The 19,147-nt window shown below is 46.5% G+C and overlaps 1 protein-coding gene and 1 long non-coding RNA gene across 3 annotated transcripts in view; one reads left to right on the forward strand and one right to left on the reverse strand.

Annotated features, from left to right (window-relative positions):
- Window positions 1–19,147, forward strand: part of LOC125642670 (vascular endothelial growth factor receptor kdr-like) — a 184,419-nt gene that overhangs the window by 55,808 nt on the left and 109,464 nt on the right. For both annotated transcript variants that reach the window (XM_048864348.2, XM_048864349.2), the window contains exons 2-3: window positions 2,013–2,109; window positions 6,350–6,573. In XM_048864348.2, the coding sequence (XP_048720305.2) occupies window positions 2,013–2,109; window positions 6,350–6,573 (321 nt within the window). The remainder of the gene's footprint in view (window positions 1–2,012; window positions 2,110–6,349; window positions 6,574–19,147) is intronic.
- The window catches only part of LOC142073230 (uncharacterized), a 77,045-nt gene that overhangs the window by 7,294 nt on the left and 50,604 nt on the right, over window positions 1–19,147 (reverse strand). Inside the window, exon 2 of the long non-coding RNA XR_012669996.1 lies at window positions 9,313–9,394. This is a non-coding gene — a long non-coding RNA (uncharacterized LOC142073230). The remainder of the gene's footprint in view (window positions 1–9,312; window positions 9,395–19,147) is intronic.

The raw sequence follows: 19,147 nt of genomic DNA on the forward strand, positions 1-19,147 counted from the left end.
GAGAAACAAATCGAAGCATATTTGTGGTTGTACTGATTACTCTTCCCTCAGTGTGAGCAAGACAACTGCTCTGGCCAGTTTCACTTTTGTTTCTTGTCAGTTTCACTTTCTGCAGCTGTGTTTGGCTTCATAGCAGAGGAGGCTGATGTTTACATTTATTGAACTCTACCATGAATACATACATTTCAATCTAGGCTAGGTCTCATAAAACCCTTTTAAAACAAAATCTAACCTTTGGACCTTGAAATCAGTTGACAGGACCACTTTAAGAGTTCAGTCGAATGGCAAATTCTGCCAAAGAGAGGAGCAGCAGTGCATAATGGACAGAGGGCACCATTGTGGGCATCAGCAAACATGGGTTTTTCTCTGTGCTCTGCCAGTGACTCACTGTGTGACCATGGCAAAGTCACTTCACCTTTCTGTGCCTCCATTTCCCCATCTGTAAAACCAGGATAACATGTTAACCAATCTGTATGAACTGCTTTGAGATCTACCTTTGGAAAATGCTAAGTATGATTTACTAATAATGTGGGGTGTGACAGGGTCGGGCCAGATGGCTACAGGAGAGTGATAGAAGGCAGATGTATTAGCCCCAGGTTAAGTAGGTCCCTTTTCCCTGGGTAAGGTAACAGGGAAGGTTTCAGAACAATCAGGAACCTTCTGGAAACAATTAAGACAGACAGGCTGATTAGAACACCTGCAGCTGATCAAGAAGCTGCTAGAATCAATTAAGGCAGGCTAATCAGGGCACCTGAGTTTAAAAAGGAGCTCACTTCAGTTTGTGGTGCGCGTGTGAGGAGCTGGGAGCAAGAGGCACTAGGAGCTGAGAGTGAGAACGCATACTGTTGGAGAACTGAGCAGTACAAGCATTATCAGACACCAGGAGGAAGGTCCTATGGTGAGGATAAAGGTGGTGTTGGGAGGAGGCCATGGGGAAGTAGCCCAGGGAGTTGTAGCTGTCGCATAGCTGTTCCAGGAGGCACTCTAGACAGCTGCATTCCACAGGGTCCTGGGCTGGAACCCGGAGTAGAGGGCGGGCCTAGGTTCCCCCCAAACCTCCCAGCTCCTGGTCAGACACAGGAGGAGTTGACCTGGACTGTGGGTTCACGAAAACAGCCAAACTGAGGGCTGCCATGAATCTCCGAGGCGAGCAAATCGGCCAACAAGCGCAAGACCCACCAAGGTAGAGGAGGAACTTCGTCACAGGGGGCAAAATAAAACATACTCTTAGCATCCTCACTGCCGGTTATTAGAGAGCCCTAGGGAATTTGAAGGTCAGGATAGCATGCAGTAAAAGCTGATGACTGCCCTATGGAGAGAGTTTTCCACACCAGCCATGTGACAGACTGACATTGGTGTTAGGACCACAAACACGGCTGTAAATTTGCCTTATGAAACAGTGCTATACTCTGCAACAATAATGTCCCCAAACAAAGCAAGTGTCACTGCCGTATTTGTGGCTATTACTCAGGAATACTGCAGGTTTTGTCATTGTTGTGTTGTTGTTTTTTAATATGCTGGATATTGCAGACTTATAAAGGGAAGGCAGTTGCTCCCCAGAAATTTTCCCCACGTATGTCGTTCATTAAAGGAAACCACACACTTAAAATGTATTGTCTCCTGCAACAACTTGAATTATTCACTGAGGGCCTCATGCACTCCACTTTTATGTCAGTGTAATGGAAATGAATAGACTTAGTCTAGCCTAAAATGGGAGTAACATGGAGTGGATCCACCTCTAGATGAAACAGAAGTGGGGAAAGAAATGTTATTTTCAGACATTAGAGAAGACATTATAAACATTGGAAAGGAAAAGGGCCAAATTCCATTCTCACTTAACCTCATGTAGCCCCTGGCTACAGTGGAGTTACATGAGTTTAGTGAAAGAAGAATTTGGCCCCAAAGATATGAACTACAGAAAGCCTCCTTCATATTCGATTGTGTCTGTTCTAATAAATGTATCCCCTGGAAAACATTCCTAACTGTGTATTTTCTCCCTTATTTTGGTTCAGGTCTTGCTCTGGAAGAAGTGCTACTGAAACCAGAGTTAAGCATTACAGAAGATCAAATTGTAATCAATGCAGGAGATTTCTTCGCTATAACATGCAGGTGAGGTTTGCCCCAGCAGTGTCCGATTTCCCTGATATGTATTGGCTGCCTGGGCACAAAACCACCCCAGGATCAAAAGGGTACTCCTCATCTGCAGCTGGGGAGCTTTTGCTATATTTTTCCCCGACATGCATTTTCATGTGGAGTAGGATCTTATTTAGTCTAATAGAATGGAGGGGAGAGAACTTCTTCAGATCAATAGGACCCTCTATGTTGCAAATGGGCACAGTCGAACTCCCACTGAAGTCCATGGAAAGACTTCCATGGTCTTGTGAGTGATGGATCATATCAGGAGACAAAAAAAAACAAAACTCATTTTCGGATACTGAGGATTTTCGGATAAGGATTTGCCTAGCTAAGGTTCAGTTCTGCTGTGTGCAAATTCTCTATTTCACTCCGTGTGTGTAAATAAGTGACAGACTTGTTGACCACAATCGGCAATCAGCCTTCTCTGTGTACACAAGCTGACCCCAAATGCTGTCTAGCCTATAAGATGACAATTAAATAAACAGCAACCAGCATATGTACATTTAAAGACCCCTCCTGTTTGAATAGATCATATCCTTTAAATCAAAGGTAGCCAGGCCTCATAAAACGCAGACTGTTGGTCATAAATTATGGAGACTTTTCACCCATTGACACAGTGTGCAAAACCTGCAGGGAAGGGGCCAAATTTGGGATCAAGACTTGCATTCATAGGAAGATAAGCCTTGGCAAATCTGGGTTGTAAAGTGTTCTCTTGCAGTTGACTGGCAGACGACCGGAGTAGTAAATACACACTGAGTTGGGGAATTTTCAGCTTTGTGAAAACATAAGGTTAGCTCCGCTGGATCAGACGATAGGCCCCAGAGGGGGTGGTATAAATCAGGGTAAGTAATTGTGAATGTGATTTACACAACAGGAGGACAGGCTTGTAGCAAAAATAACCACCCAGCAGAAGGGTGTGAGAAGATTTAAAAGCCTGGCATAAGCATGTGAGAAGGTTGACATTAAAGTAAGTCATACACAATTATTTATATTGCTGTAGCACCTAGGAGCCCAATCATAGACCATTGTGCTAAGTGCTGTACAAACACACAACAAAAAGACACCCCTGCTTACAAACAGTCATACACACACACGTTATTTTACACCTGACACATCCTGTTGGTTGTTTTGCCAGCCACCAACCCACACTCACTCCTTCAGCATGTGAATGACACCAGCTTAGACTCATTCTACCACTTCATTGATTTACTAACTTGTAGTTTACACTGATATTTATGTCACCTCTGATTTTGTCCCAGTCAGTCCATTTAAAATAGTGTTGCCCTTTCTTCCGGCAAATCCACTCACCCCCCCCCCCCCCATCAAATACTCACTAATTTGTTCAATTGTTATACAGTTGAAGGAGATTCTTTCCTGATACCTGCAGCTGGTACTGGCTTGTGAGGTCAAAAGAACCTTAAGATAGTATTTATAGCTTGGCAAGCTGTGGACACTGGTGATGACTGTAAAGTTTAAACTGTCCTTTAATATCCAGCTGCATTATTTCTTTTCACAGTGTTATGTGGATGTGAATTCTACAAGGTGCTCGGGTGCTAATTAAAGAGTTGGGTTCTCAGTTGTTTTTTAAATTGGTTGCTCTTTAAATTTATTTATCACCTCATCCATGTATTGTCAGATGAAAGAATAAATAACATGCTTTACACTTCTGTAGTGCCTCCACAAACTCAAACTACCTTAGAGCCACTAAGTCATAAGTCCTCATGGCACCCCTGGGTGTAGAAAAGTGTAATTCTCCCTATCCACGTGGGGAAAATCAAGGCACAGAGAAGTTAAGTTACTTGTCTAAGGTAAAGCAACCAGTCTCTGCCACAGCTAGGTACAAAAGCTGGAACTTCTGCCCATGATTCATGTGCCTTAAACATTGGAACACTTTCATCACGTCCTCAGCAGGTGTAAATTAGCCTAGTGCCATGTCTTGCACACACACAAAACCCTGTTTAAAGAACTGGTCTAAAACACGTCATCTGAACTTATTCCTATCATTAAAGGGAGCTGGGACGGTTTGGATTGCGGCAAAAGAGAGAAGCATGATTTGCACAATAGCTGTCAGAACTGAGAGTAGAGTGAAATTCCCTCTGTTCTATGTGGGTCCTTTCACTGCCCCCCATTATCAGCATTAAACCAAGATTAGAACACAAGTCTCCTGACTCCTAGGCCCATGCTCCAACCGTTAAACCAGGCTGCCTCTAAGCCTTGGAGGCATTACTCTACTCTTCCGCCATTGGACTGGAAAGGTGCCCCAGTGACCGTGTAATGTAGTGAGTGCAGATGAGGGGACAGACCACATGTTGCTCTGCAGTTCCCCTTGAGGCAGAGCAATGACAGGCATTGCTGGGAGGCCCTCCTTTGCTAAGGGTGGTCGTTTTGACATGAGCCTGGGAAGAAGGGGTGGGGATGGAGAATTCCTCCACAGAAAAAGAGCTCTTAGTTTGAACCACCCCTTAAAAGGCTGGACAATAAGTCTGCCTTGCCTCTTTCCTCTCTGCATTTAAATACAGGAAGCTGGTGTGATGGATGAGGCTGGGGTTTCAGCATCTCTGTGGTGCAGTGCAGCACATCCAGTGATGGGGGTGAGGCTGCCCTCAGAGAGGATAGCTTCACGTTTACCCAGCACTCTCCTTTACCCACATGCTGGGAATAGCCTCCAGGTTTCAGCCCAACTCCATCATCATCTTCAGGAAAGCAACAAAGGACAGAGTTGAGAACCAAGAGGATGTTTGTATTAAGGAGCAACAGGACCTTGCTGGCAGACACACACTCCCTTGTGGCACCCATTACGCCTATACGAGGCAACTGACCCAGACCCGCAGAGGAAGATTGTAGAGCAACTCACTAACACGAACTCACAACAGGATATAGTAACAATACTTGTGGAGCACATGTGCCTTTGCACTGAACGGATATGCCCTGCCTGGAGTTCTCCCTCTATTACTACTCACAGTAGTGAAAAGCCAGAGGTCATTACTCAGTCCCCCTGAAGTCAATGGCAGTCCACTGAGTAAGGATAGTGTGAACACAGTGTCCTTTTAAAATTAAAGGCCAGACTGTGTCTTGCCTGGTGCAGTCATCCAGGAGAGGGGAAAGGCACAAAGAGCTCCCCATCCTGTCCTTGCACCAATGGAGAAAGAGAAATGCTTCAAACTAGCACTAAACACTGACCCTAGCTTGTCCACAGGAGTCTGGAGAAGGTTTGGTCCATGACTCCTCCCTCTCCATGCTGATCAAACAGAACTGCTCTCATGAATCCTGTAGCAGGGGCCACTCTGGCCTTTGCTCCTCCACAGCTCCTGGAATGCCTCCTTGAGACACAATGCCTCCAGGATCTATCCCTGCAACTGTGCGCTTCTACACATCCTATGCGACAGGACTGTATTACGGACCTGATCCAAAGCTAATTGAAGTCAATGGAAACACTCATTGAATCCGGCCCTAATAGCCCTAGATATTTAAGTGCAGAATGTGGGATGTATCGGACATCAGAGACAGGACACTACATTAGATGGAAGAGATAGTATATCTGCCAGGCTGTGGTAACTCCTGTGTTCTGAGATCAGTGAAGGGCCAAATAGAAATATGTATCTTACGCAAGCATATATTACAAGATCTGAAATCCAACTACTTCCAGACACTCCACAAAAATCAAGATGCAGTCACTGCTAATTAAAGAAAACGTGGGGTGTAGAGTTACATGAATGGTCTTCTCTCCCTTCCTTAACCCCAGTGTTAGGAAAAAAAGAGATTTTAACTTAACTGGTAAAATGTGCAGAGAGCCTAACTCAGGAGAAGTTTACAGATGTATCTGATGCCTTCTAAAGTTTTCAGAGCAATAAATGTAGCCACTTCAAATGAGCTCATGTTCACATTGTTTCTTCAAAATGAAAAGTACATTGTCCCTCCAGCCTGCAGGAAATGGTCTTGCATTTGCTATTGCTTCTCTCAGGAAATGTCCAGTGCCACAGGGAGGGGGGCAGGGTAACTGCATCGTAAGCCTTAGCTCCCTCAAGGTGCTGGAAAAGCTAACAGCTCATAAAATACATCACAAACAGTGTTATCATTCCTCACCACATGGCACATTTATGAAAACTGGAATCACAGACATTGGCCACAGAGAACCTGGCCTAAGAAATGTAGATTATTCCACCCATTATGCCGGAGGCCATGACAGAATCTGTATTTTGTGTTGTGTTGACAGGGGAGCAGCCTCCTTGACCTGGCTATGGGGAAATGAACCACACAAAGACGTGCCACACAGGTGGCACATATCCGAGCACCAGTGTTCAGACAACGTACAGCAGATCTGCAGCAGGCTCACAATCAACAAAGCCATAGCCAGCGACACCGGTTACTTCACCTGTGTTTATAATCACCTCCTTTCTAACAAAGACCTCATGGCCAAGACGTATGTGTTCGTTACAGGTAAGAGTTTTATCCTTCTAGATCTTCTCTCCACGTTCCCACATTAGCGGTGTCAGTAATATTCCATTGTTGGACACACCCCTGCTAATTATGGGCAGGTAAACCAATTCAGATGCATTAACAGCTCTCCTGACCCTTCCACCCACCATCAGAGCAAATAGAAACAGAATATTCTAAAGAGGTTTTATTGACTTTTTGTTTTTACTTTCATTCCTCCTGGTTTCACAGGATCAGAAGTTAGAGATGGAAGAGACCTATCTAGTCCAATCCCTAGACTGGATTAGTGCATTGTCCAGTCTAGTTTTGTGTGTCCCAGCTGATGTACTAATTTCTTTTCACCCCTCATTTCACTGCTCCCTTTGAGAGACTATTTCACACCCTGTGCAGCTCACAGGCAGGAAGTTTTTCCTAACACTCAACCAAAAGGTTTCCTTTCTTAATTTCATCCTGCTGCTCCCACTGAAACCCCCTTATGCCACCTGAAATAATTCCTCTCCCTCCTAGGTATTTACCCCCCAAGAGATATTTGTAGACAACTTTGCCCTCCACCCTAATTAGGCGTCACTTGGGTAGGTCTACACTGCAGCTAGGAGTGAGCCTCCATGCCCCAATAGACAGACACACCTGACTCCGAGTTTGGGTGGCTAGCCTCAGTCTCCACCGGTACAGCAGCATCTACATTGCTATTTTGAGCATGCTAGCTCAAGCCCCACTAGTACAAGTCTATCTACCCATGCTAGGAATCTGACTCCTACCTCCAGTGTAGACATATGCTAAGCAAGATTATACCAGTGTAGCTATGAAAATCTCTCAGTATGGGATTTAAGAAGTAGAAGGCCAAAACCAACCAACCAAAAGTGTCCCATTTAAGAGGGCCTCCAAAACAAACCCAGACAACAGGGTTCCTAGTTCTGTTATTATTCTAGGAGGTAGGTAGGCTGGCTCCCTTTCCCCTTAGGCATCCAGGAAGGGTCATAAGGTCTCACAGAAACCTATTCACAATCTAAAAATCAAAAGTCTCTAGGGCCGAGGTCAGGTGAGTGTGCTAGGGCCTGCAACCCGTAGCAAAGCCTCTAATACCCTCCCCTTCCCTCTTTCCTTCAGCTTCTTTCTCCTGTTTATCTAGCACAGCCCCAAGGCTGCAGCAGGGTATTCCTTGATTGCAGCCAGGATGTCTTGGCTGTAAACTCCAGTGCGTTTCTTACAGAGGTTATGCCTCCCACCCCAATTCTCAAAAGTCATTCCTTTCAGCCCACTGCTCAACTTTGCTCTTCTCTGAGCTCGCTCCAGTTGGTCAGTATCTTTGTGGATTCAGCTGCAACCGCATGTGGACTGTGCAACAGAAAACAATGTTCTTCTCTATGGTGAAGTGAATAATTCAAAATGAATACCGTGTTCATTTAATTTAGCCTTTTTCTGCTTGTGGAATATCCACAAGAAAATCATGAGTTCCTCAAACGTATTCCATTCTTCACTTTTTAGTCTACAGATCTTAGATATTCCAAATTCAAATAGAGTTGCTAAGCTGTGATTAGTCAGATAAGTTATATGGTATTGTTTTTGTACCTTACATCAGTGAGAACTGATGCAGATACTTGCACAGACTAATTTATCATTTAGTCCCCACAAAGATTCATGCAGAAGACTGATTATATCTCGCATTGTTTCTAACTCTCATGAAACCCAGAAGTCCCAAAATGCATGATTCCCAGTCCAAAAGAGGTTACAATATGCAGAGACATCAAAACCCAATTGCTCAACCATTTGGTATATAACTGCTTGATTCATTTGGATAATTCTTTCCCCTCTTCTCTGTACTAAAATAGATATCTTCCATCTTTATTCTTCCTTCCCAGTAAGTCCCTCCTTCTCTTGGAATTTAGCTTCTAGTGTTACTTGTTAGTTCCTGTATCCATTTTCTTTTTCCCTTTGTATTTCCCTTCCCGCTCAGTCAGGAATTCTATTTCCTTGCTAGCCTATGCCCTGAACTTTATCTGCACTGATTCATGTGCTGACCTGTTTCCTTTTCTGATTACACGTTACTCAGATGCCTGCGCCTGTATTGACCCAACCCAATAGCTGAACTGCAGGAAGCACTTTATTGGAAACTCGATGCCCTGTCCTGACTCAGTACCCTCACTGGCTTACAGGGACCACATTTAATGTGAACTGCTTTGACAGAAGCACAAGCAGAAAATCTTGTGGGACCTCCTGGGACTGCCTGAGCTCTTTCCTTAAGAAAAGATTTAAGGCTATAAAGCCCTGCCTACAATGGAAGCAATCAGCACACAGCTAATTTATAAACACTACAGGTTGGCCTCTCGCTCTGCTGAAACTGGCTGTTCTGGCACCCCTATAAAAATCAATGCTAGTTGACCATTATATCCAAATCACTGAAAAACATCTTCTTGCTGTCAGATTTAGTTCACCTGGGTCATGGTTCCTCTCCATTCTCATCTGAAATCCACCCGTGCTATGAAAAGGAAGTGAAGTAAAGTATAGAGCGAATGGGACAATTCATGCCCTATGTTACATAGATGCACTAGTGAGGCAAGGAAAGGGTGTTGAGAGAGTCTCTTCTCCAGGCCCTACGGTATCAGTGCGGAGTGGGATTCCCATCTAGTGCAGAAGAGAACTCTTGAAAAGTAGCTCAGCTAACAACCACTGGTTCCCTCTAGGGCATGGCCTGACAGGCTGAGGGTGGGATCAAGCCCCCAACAAACTAGCTGTTTTACATACCTCTGCATATGTGCCACCTGAAGACGCACACTTCGTTTCTTCCTGAAGTATCTATCTGTCTTGCCCTGCCCTGGCAGGATAGCTGTTGGGCCAAGAAAGTGGATGGTCAGTGAGGCCCTCTATGTTGTATTGTTCAGACACCCATCACATGGATCATCATCATCCTCCTCTTTAGTAGAACGTACATTTCTTAGGCAATCGTCCCTGTGGTATCTGGGCACCATTATGTACATTTAGAAGAACATCACTTACCTCAAAATAAAGGAATGAAGCTTCCTATTACTGCCACACAGATGGGGCATACTGAGTTCACAAGGATCAGCTCTGGGTAGCGTGCAGCATGGATGTTTGTGAGACTGAGCCAGGTAGGGTGAGAACTGTCAGACAAACCCCAGATGCTGGAGGTTCTGCTGAGATTACAAAGCTATTACCACCAAAGAGGAAGGGGAATGGGATTTTTCCCCTCATTCCTGGCTTGCTGCTTGATACCAAAATGAGAACATGATTGTCTCGGAAGTCCTGCTTATTGGCTATTATTTCCTGTGCTTGCGTCTGTTTTTACAGCCTCCCTGGTGGAGTTTCACATCGCTGTGAGAATCTGGCATTTAGCAGCCCTCCCCCCTCCCATTGCAACTGAGCCTTGACCTTTGCACATCAGTCAGATTGTACAGGACCCAGTGGTGGTGGGATCAAGCTTAGTGCCTGGTCTCTCAAAGTGGCATCGACTGTCAGCTGGATGGGGTGGCTTGGAAACTTGATTCTGGACGATTGCTTGACGCCTTTTGTGCTTCGAGCTGCAGCTGCAAATTAACAGGCGTTTTCTTTTGTTATTTGTCCTGTCACATGCCACAACTTCTGCTGGAACTAAAAGTTAGCGAAGGGTTAGAATGTAAATATTCTGGGCTTTGTGACATCCCTATGACAGTAATAATATTGGGTCTTGCATCCTGACAGGGTCTCTAAGCACTTTGCCTCTAGGTTGTGTAACATTTGTAAAGGGGCAGCCTCTGGCATGGAATATAGCAACTGTTTCAACATGATTCAGCAGCACTGCAGATGCAGACAAGCATTGAGATGCAGAGAGGTCATGGAAGGTACCCAAGGTCACACTATCAGAGCCTAGAATAGAATCCAGGAGCCCCATCCTTATTCCACTAAGTCAGGCTGCCCCCAATGAGAAATTTATATGTTTATCCCAAACTTAAGGACACCCTTTGAAATCAGCCTGAATATAGTCTGTTGCCCATCTGTTTGGGAACGTTCATTCAAACTCTAAATTGCCGTTTGAGTCTTGTCCACACACACACAAAATCACACTGCTTTTAACTAGGCGAATACAGTGGTTAAAGCAGTACAACCCACCTAGTGTGGATTCAGTAAAAAGATCCTTATACTAGTATAGCTTATTCAAATAAATGCTATTCTAGGATAACTGTGTGCACAGTACTGATTTAATTATTTGGGGGGGGAAATCACACCCCCTACCTGAAATAGTTAAATCAGGACAAAAGCTGTGCTTAGATCAGAGCTTAGACACAACAGGGATGGGTGCCATGTAGGGAACTAAGTAGAACAGTCTAGTCTAGGATAGCATCTCTTCGTGGCTCTTTGTGACCATTCAGGGGCATGGTTCCTCGTTCCCAGCCAATGGGAGCTGCGGGGGGTGGTGCCTGGAGGCGCGGCCAGGGCAACACACAGACCCCTGTGTCCCCTCTCTCCCCAGGTCCTGGCCGCTTCCCGGAGCGGTGCAGGGGCAGGGCAGGCAGGGAGCCTGCCCTGCCCCCGGTGCACACCGGGCCAGAGCCCGCCCCCCAAATCCCTCCTGCAGCACCCCACACCCCTCCTGAAGCCCAACCCCCTGCCCTGAGTCCCCCGCTGCACCCCAACCCCCTGCCCTGAGCCCCCTGCTGCACCCCAACCCCCTGCCGCACCCTGCGCTCTCTGGGGGGGGGGGTGCAGGGATCAGTGTTGCAGCCCTCAGGCTAGTGTACTAGTCCTCATGTGGCCCTCATGGTCATTTGAGTTTGAGACCCCTGTTTTAGACCATGACAGCTCTATATGTGACTACACCAGTCTTCTTGTGGGAACTAGGGCAACTGTGCTGAACAACAGCTTTCATTATTCATTATTTTCCTATTAAAAAGAGTTTCAGGCATCCAATCAGGGACCAAAATCAATATCATGTGTCTAGGAAACCAGTGACTCATTGTGAACAGCAACTCACTGCCGCAAACCCATTTGCAAACAACCCACTGACAGAAAATTGTTCATTCCAACTACTCAGTAAATTCATATGAATAATTAAGACACTCACAGGGAAAGGGAACTTGGGAGCAGGACAGAGAGGAAAAGCACAGCTAATATAATTCACAGAACGTCATTTGATCAGCTGCACTGATAACCCATGAGCCACAATGAGCCCAGCAAGGCTTCCAGGTATCAGCACAAGCTTTGTAGGGCTGGCAGGTAGAACAATCAGCCTTTGATTTTTTTAAGCTGATCAAAAAGGATGGGGAAGCGATGGAGAGAATCTGTATGTGGCCTTGTCATGCCATTTTTACCATCTCCTTTTTCTGTCTGCACTCCCACTTTAGCACATGTGCCTCTAGTTCTCTTCCAGATCATTTCACGAGGCACCAGCTGAGTTCTAAGTGGCTTCCTTCTCTCAAACTCAGTCAGGTATTTTAGAAAGCCCAGCATCCCAGCTATCCAGCTTGCCTCGAGGCTCCAACCTCACCGGACCCTTCACACCACCATCACCCTGGCTTCACACGGAACAGCTCAGTCCTTTTTGCAAAAAACCTCCTAGAGAACATCTAAAGTTTCCCTTTTCCTCTCCTTCCCCCTGAGCCAGCTAGAAGGGAAACACCCAGCCAGGACTGCCGACTGCCAAAGCACACATCTCGCTGCTGCTGAGCTGGAACAGCAAAAAATGCCCAGTCAGTCACAAGAGCAATTCCCCACTGAGGCAAACCGTGGGAGGAGGGGGTGGGTATAAACACTGGACCAAGCAACAGATCAAATCCACCCTTGTCTCTTCTTTATATGCCAAATGTAACATGCTTTCAGTTCTGGTACAGGAAACCCCCTCCCTCAATTCTTCCTCACTGAAAGATGGCTGGAGAGGATGGGAGAGCATGAAAGCACCGCTCACATTAGCTCATCTTTGGTTCTGACATTCTTTGAAGCTGATTTCTGCCTCCCTAATTCTCTTGACAGCTTGCAGCGATAATCTGAATGTGAGATGCAGACACACAGGGTGAGGGTGACAGGACTGACTTTGGCTTGCTTTGCAATGGAGACTACCAATGAGAACAGCGGCTGGAGGCCGGCGGGTTGGGTTTCTTTGGTTTTGTTGTTTTTGTGGAGACAGCTGCACTTTTCTGCCAGACACTCAGCCAGCCGAGGTAGGCTAGTGCTCCCTGTTCACTCAGCCCTGAGCCAAGCGGATAAGTAGCTGGTTCTCACACAGTGACGGAAGGGTTTGGCAGGCATGTTCTAGTGAGAATTAGACTTGCGCAGAATGGGAATGTAGCTTAGATTTTGCTGCAGGCCGCCAATATGATCTTTCTGGGCATGGGAGCATTACTGTCCTGATCCAGGAAGGAGGAGAGTACCTTCATTTCTGAACAGTCTCTCAGATCCTAAGAGGCACTCTCAGGTTGAGTTAGTGTGTAAGCTAGGACAAGACAGTACAGCATGAGTTACTGCCACTAAGTCAGTGACTGCAGTTGACTGAACTGCAGGAGGACGTGATCCTGTCCTCCTCAGTGATAACAAATATCTAATGAAGTGAGCTGTAGCTCACGAAAGCTCATGCTCAAATAAATTGGTTAGTCTCTAAGGTGCCACAAGTACTCCTTTTCTTTTTGCGAATACAGACTAACACGGCTGTTACTCTGAAATATCTAAGTGACACCCAAAACCAGACACATCTAACTGTGCCATAATTAGCAATTACTCAGACTGCTGTCAACTTGGGAGACAAATTCTGGCTGATGATGTTCCAGGCCAAGTGGTACTGTAAAAACACCCTTCTATATTAGAGGGAGCTTTCACACGTTTCATAAGAACTACAAATTTAAGGGTCAGTCTACACTACAAAATATGTCGACCTGAGTTACGTCGACGTACAGTCACCACGGTAATTAAATCACTTTTGCATGTCCACACTACACTCCTTGTGTTTACTGTGTCCGTCCTTGCACCAATTTAACTGTCAGTGTGAGGCATTGTGGGACAGCTTCTGAAAGGCAGCAACAATCGATGTAAGCAACACAGTGTCGACATGGCCACTATGTCAACCTAACTACATTGACCTACCTCAGAGGTGGTGTTATCCCCTTGCCTTAAAAATGATACAGATATCACAAAACAAACTGTTCTCATGGTGCACGCAACCAGACCAGAAACAAAATACTGAAAATCTTACAAGAAACCCTTTGTGTGCCCCTCTGAGGAAGTTCTGAAACCACAGGGCCTTCAGTTCTTGACTCCTGAGAACTGTGTGAGATACTGCTTCGCAAGGGATCTGATTCTGCCAGACGCTGAGCTCTTGCTGTGTGATGCTGCCTGCTTTCAAGTCCCACTGGGTTCAGCAGCTTGCCAGGAATGGACTCTGAGCCTTTTGGGGAAAAAGGGTTTCAAATTCTGGTTTAGGTATCCAGTGAAAATAAGTTTACTATAGCCTAGTCCACAGAAGACATTAACCCAGGCTGCAGATGCCACCCAACTAGAGACACGGTGAGTGAGGAGGTAATATTTTGTATTGGAAGGGACAGGATTTCGAGTTTCACAGAGCTCTTCCTCAGGTCTGGGGAAGGTAACCAGAGTGCCCAAGCTAAACAGAAGGGGGACAGATTGTTAAACATAAGGAGTTGACACATGTTGTTGGAAGCCACTTAAACTGAAGTGGGCAATTAACTCCTCTGCAGTCATAGGATAAAAGAGGGTAGGAGGCTGCAGAGTGTGTTACATGTTGTTGCAATGAGCCATAAAACGCAGAGAGAACCTACTTCAATCTGGAAAAAAAATCCCACTGACCACATACCCCTAGCTCTCACCTACCATCCCACACTGGCATCCACATGTGACATCAAACAATTACAACCCACACTTGATGGGGACCACCTCCTGAAAGAAATCTTTCCTGAACTCCCTCTTCTGGTCTTCAATGCCCAGCCTCACCAAGCTCATCATCAGAAGCAAGCTCCCCACAGACCAGGACACACCAACTCAAAGTGTCACCAGACCCTGCCAGAACAGATGCAAAACTTGCAGACATGTCTCCACTGCTATGATGATCAACACCCCCTGCAACATACCTTCAAGATCCATGGGTCCTACACATGCATATTATAACATATGGTGCACCTCAACAGTGAGTCAAATGCCCCGACATCAACTATGTGGATGAAACCAGACAATCACCACACTCTCAAATTTCACACAGAAATAAGATAAAAACACCCTCTCACCCACGAGTGAGCACTTTCCCCAAAGCGATCACTCCATATCTCATCTCTCAGTCCTTGAAGGAAGCCAGCACAACACCTTCAGAAGACAGGCCTGGGAACTTAAACTGATAACTCTGCTGGACACTAAAAGCCATGGACTTAATAGAGACACTAGTTTTATTGATCATTACAACAATTTGTAACACATCCTGCTGCGTACTACCCACTTCATTTTAAGTCCTCTCCTACAACATGTGAGTCTCTTATGCTTAACAGTCTGTCCCATCTTGTATTTACCTTGAGCTCCTGGGTTACCTTCCCCAGACCTGAGGAAGAGCTCCATGAAGCTCAAAATCTTGTCCCTTCAACCAACAGAAGTTGGTCCCACAACAGATATTCCCTCACCCACCTTGTCCCTCATATCCTGGGACCAAAACAGCTACAACAACACTGAACCAGACAATAGAACAGATGTAATCAATGGCCAGAAGAGCGCCACATCTGGGCTGGGCCTTGCTGTGTTCGCACTGTGCGTGCTGTCAGAGTAAAGGCTTGAACTGGGATGGGAACATTTTGGTCCCTGGCTTGGCAGTTGCTATTCTACAGCTGAGTCAAAAGGGACCCTCCCTAAGATCATCTCAAATAATTAATCTTTTACTGGACATAATAAAAGTTTAAACATTAGGGGCTTTTCTGTCTTAAGTTAAACAAGGGTCTAGTAGGCACTTGATCTTTGAATTTCTTTTGTCTGCAACATACTTGACGCCTATGCCTGGCTCTGTGACTGCAGCTAGACACCAGGCCCTCTTCCCCTGAGCTATCCTGCCTGTTACACAAATAGAAGAGCTGGGGAAGCAGTATGTTCCTGCTTGGAGCTTGAGCTGCGTTGGGTAAACAGTAACACCCTGCCCTGACGGCAGCTTCCTGCAAACTTCCACTGACCTGTAGAGCTAGACAGCCAGTCTGCGGGACCCAAGAGAAGGGGCCTTTCCCTCGCCTTGGGGCTACAGCAACAGCTGATAAGTCACTAACATTCTTCAGCTCTTGTCTTTCTGCATGTGTAACGAGTTTTACAGCCCACAGTAAATTCTTTTTGTTTTAAGATCTTTGTCACGGGGCGACGACTCACCGATGCGGCGCCTCCTGTCAGTCATTCTGGGAATTAGCTCTTCTAGCCAGGAGCGCCCTCTGCAGGCCGGTGTCTCGCCTGCCACTGGCCCACGTGTCCCTCCCAGACCCCAGTGCCCTCCTTGTCAGGGTTCTGCCCCAGCAGTAACCCACAATCCGAGTCTCCCCACCCAGGGGATTCCCCCAACCCTCTACCCGCACCTTGCCTCATTGGCCACTGCCAGTCTCCATCTAGCTCCCGCTCCCTCGGGCAGACTGCAGTCTATGAACCACTCATCATCAGCAAGGGGGGGTTGGACCAGCTGCCTTTGCCTATCTCTAGGCTGCCCCTCTGCAGCCCGAGGACCCTTCATAGGCCTTTCACTAGGCCTGCAGCCTGGGGGTTTGCTCAACTGGAGCTGCTCAGCTCCCTCTGCCCTTCCCCAGCCCTGCTCCACTCTAGGTACCCTTCTTCGCTTCCCAGGCAGCCAGGTCCTTCTCTCTCTAGGAAGTTAGAAAGAGAGTCTGTGTTCACTTCTGGCCCACAGCCCTCTTATAAAGGCCTGCTGGATCCTGATTAAGCTGGCCACAGCTGTGGCTGCTTTCCCAATCAGCCTGCTTTTCCCATTCACAGCCCTCTCCAGGGCTGCTTTAACCCCTGCAGGGCAAGAGCGGGGTAGTCACCCTGCTACAATCCTATAGGATGGAACGGTGTTTCTGTAAGATAGAATCCAGGGAGCAAATCACCTTCCTAACTCAGGAGAAATTGCCATGCCTGACTGCAGGGGAAAATGTCACCCCTTTGACATAAAAGACGGCACATTTATTCTCCAATATTTTTTCTGTATCAGTTCAGTCTTGGAAGGTGCTGAGTTCATTCCACTCCCATCGATTTCTGTACATGCAGCTGCTCACAAGATGTGGGTGGGTGAGGAAGTGTGTGCATCTCTGTTATTGTTCTGTGAAGATACCCACAGTACACATGCCACAGATCCTCAAACGGTGTCAGTGGGGCTACACTGATTTATACCAGCTGGCTCATAGGCTTGGACTATAGATCCTCTCTGAGGACAGAGTGAAGGCAAGTAGCCACTCATCCTTTACTTAAGGAAGGGCATGTCTACATTCAACTTGTTTGTTTTCTACTTGGAGTTCATTGATTGCCAGTTAACTGAGGCCTTGTCTACACTGTGCCACTTTACAGAGCTGCAACTTTCTCGCTCAGGGGTGTGCCCCCTGTCCCCACTGCAAGTTTCAGCGCTGTAACATGGCAGTGTAGACAGTGCACCAGCTCTCTCCCAGCGCCGTGCCACGACTACACAGCCGTGTTAAACAGCTGCTGCAGCAGTGCTCTAACATTGCTAGTGAAGACGTACCCTTAGATGGTTAACATGTTTGTAAAGGCAGTGTCCACACCAGTCTTTACAAACATGTTAACCACCTTAGGGTAATTGGCAATCAGTTAGCTCTGGGTAAAAGAGTCCAATGTAGACAAAGCTAAACTGTCCCAGCTTAGTTTATCTGTAAAGTGAAGTGTCCAGCTTCCAGCTCTATGCCAGGTGGGGGGGTGTCTCCCCTCCAGTCTGCTTGCCTCAGGGTTGCGTTTCTTCATAGACCTTTTCCCCAGAGGAGCAGTAGTAAAGGCTCAGACCCATAGGCGCTGACTCCATGGGTGCTCTAGGGCTGGAGCACCCGCGAGGAAAAAATGGTTCTCCATTTCCCCCGCCATCAGCTCCCCACCTCGCCTCCCCCCCACGCCTCCCGCCCACCGCGAGCAGCTGTTTCATGGCGTGCAGGAGGCACTGGCGGGGAGGAGAGAGGGTGTGGTGCGCTCAGGAGAGTGGGTGGAATGGGGCGGGAAGAGGCGGGGCAGGGGTGGAACGGGGGCAGAAAGAGTAAGGGTAGGGCCTTAGGGAAGGGGTGGAGTGGGGGCGGGGCCTGGGACAGAACCAGTGGTCAGGCACCTCCCAGCATATCGAAAAGTCGGTGCCTGTGCTCAGAACTCAGCACAGGAGAAGACAAATGGGAACCAAACAGAATGAAGATTTGCTCTGTTGCTAACCATGCAGTTATTCTTCAGGTCTTCATGATCTGATTTCCCACCCCCATACACTCTTGAGATTTTCATAGATGTACACTGAGGACCTTTCATGCACAAAGCATTGTCTCCCTAGCTTCACTCATCCTACCTTCTGCTATCAGTTCCTGAATTTATGGCTGTAATGCCTTTCCTCCTCACTCCCAGCTGCACTTTCCACTGAAAGCCAGACTTAAATCACGACCCTGTGTTTATGGTCTCTTGCCATAAATCTTATGCCATAAATTCAGTATTCGGGGCCAGATCCTGCCAACATAATCCATACTCGCATCTTCGACCCAGGAGCAGTCCACTGACTTCAGCATAAGTAAAGATTCCAGGATTGGGCCTTATGACTGTACTGCAGCGTGAGAGGAGCAGAGCTGTGATGAAGAGTGGCTCCTGCTTAGACTTCATAAATTGAATGAAGCACTGTGATAGGAATTCCAGTAATCTGCCTAATGCACAGGGCAGTAATTCTCCAGAAAAACTCTATGTCCCATGTGAAAAACAATCACCCATAAAAATATCAACACCCTGATTTTTTCCCCATTTCTAAATATAGTAAGAATAATGATCCTGATTAAGTGCACACTGGGATTAACAGCCTATCCCATCTCAGGTCATCAACTCCTCTCCCAGCCAAGTCACTAATAACCCAAAAAGCGCCTTTGCCAACTTATCTATTACTCAACTCCATAGACATTTTTAAACACCATCCAGATTTCAGGTTGTCATTGCAGAGAATGGATTAATATAATTTGGCTTCCAAGTGAGGCTGCAGCTCATGCTCTGGGATAGTTTAATCCTAGCCACTGGCTAGACATGTACATAAAATGGCAATTCAGGTCAGGCTGCCATTAAAAAGCAATTAGAAATCAGATGAAGTTTTACTGTTGGTGCAAACATATATGAACTCAGTGACTTTTGTTTTTACCATAACTAAATACAAGGACAGGTCACGCCTGCAGGTGGAAAAGACTTTCACAACTTGCTCAGGGTGTCCCTGCTTTTAAAGCAGGATGCTCGCTAGTACCGATTAGCCAGAGAGTGACATTGCAGAGTACAAAGTAGGATGAAAACTCACTGCAGATATTAAGCATGGACACATGCCCCATAACATGACTAAATGTGTGAATGTAGCAGATCCACTTTGCAAACAGCACTGGACAAAATGGGACATGTGCCTTTAAAA

This window comes from Caretta caretta, chromosome 9 (genome assembly GCF_965140235.1).
Source record: "Caretta caretta isolate rCarCar2 chromosome 9, rCarCar1.hap1, whole genome shotgun sequence".
Classification (NCBI taxonomy): Eukaryota; Metazoa; Chordata; order Testudines; family Cheloniidae; genus Caretta; species Caretta caretta.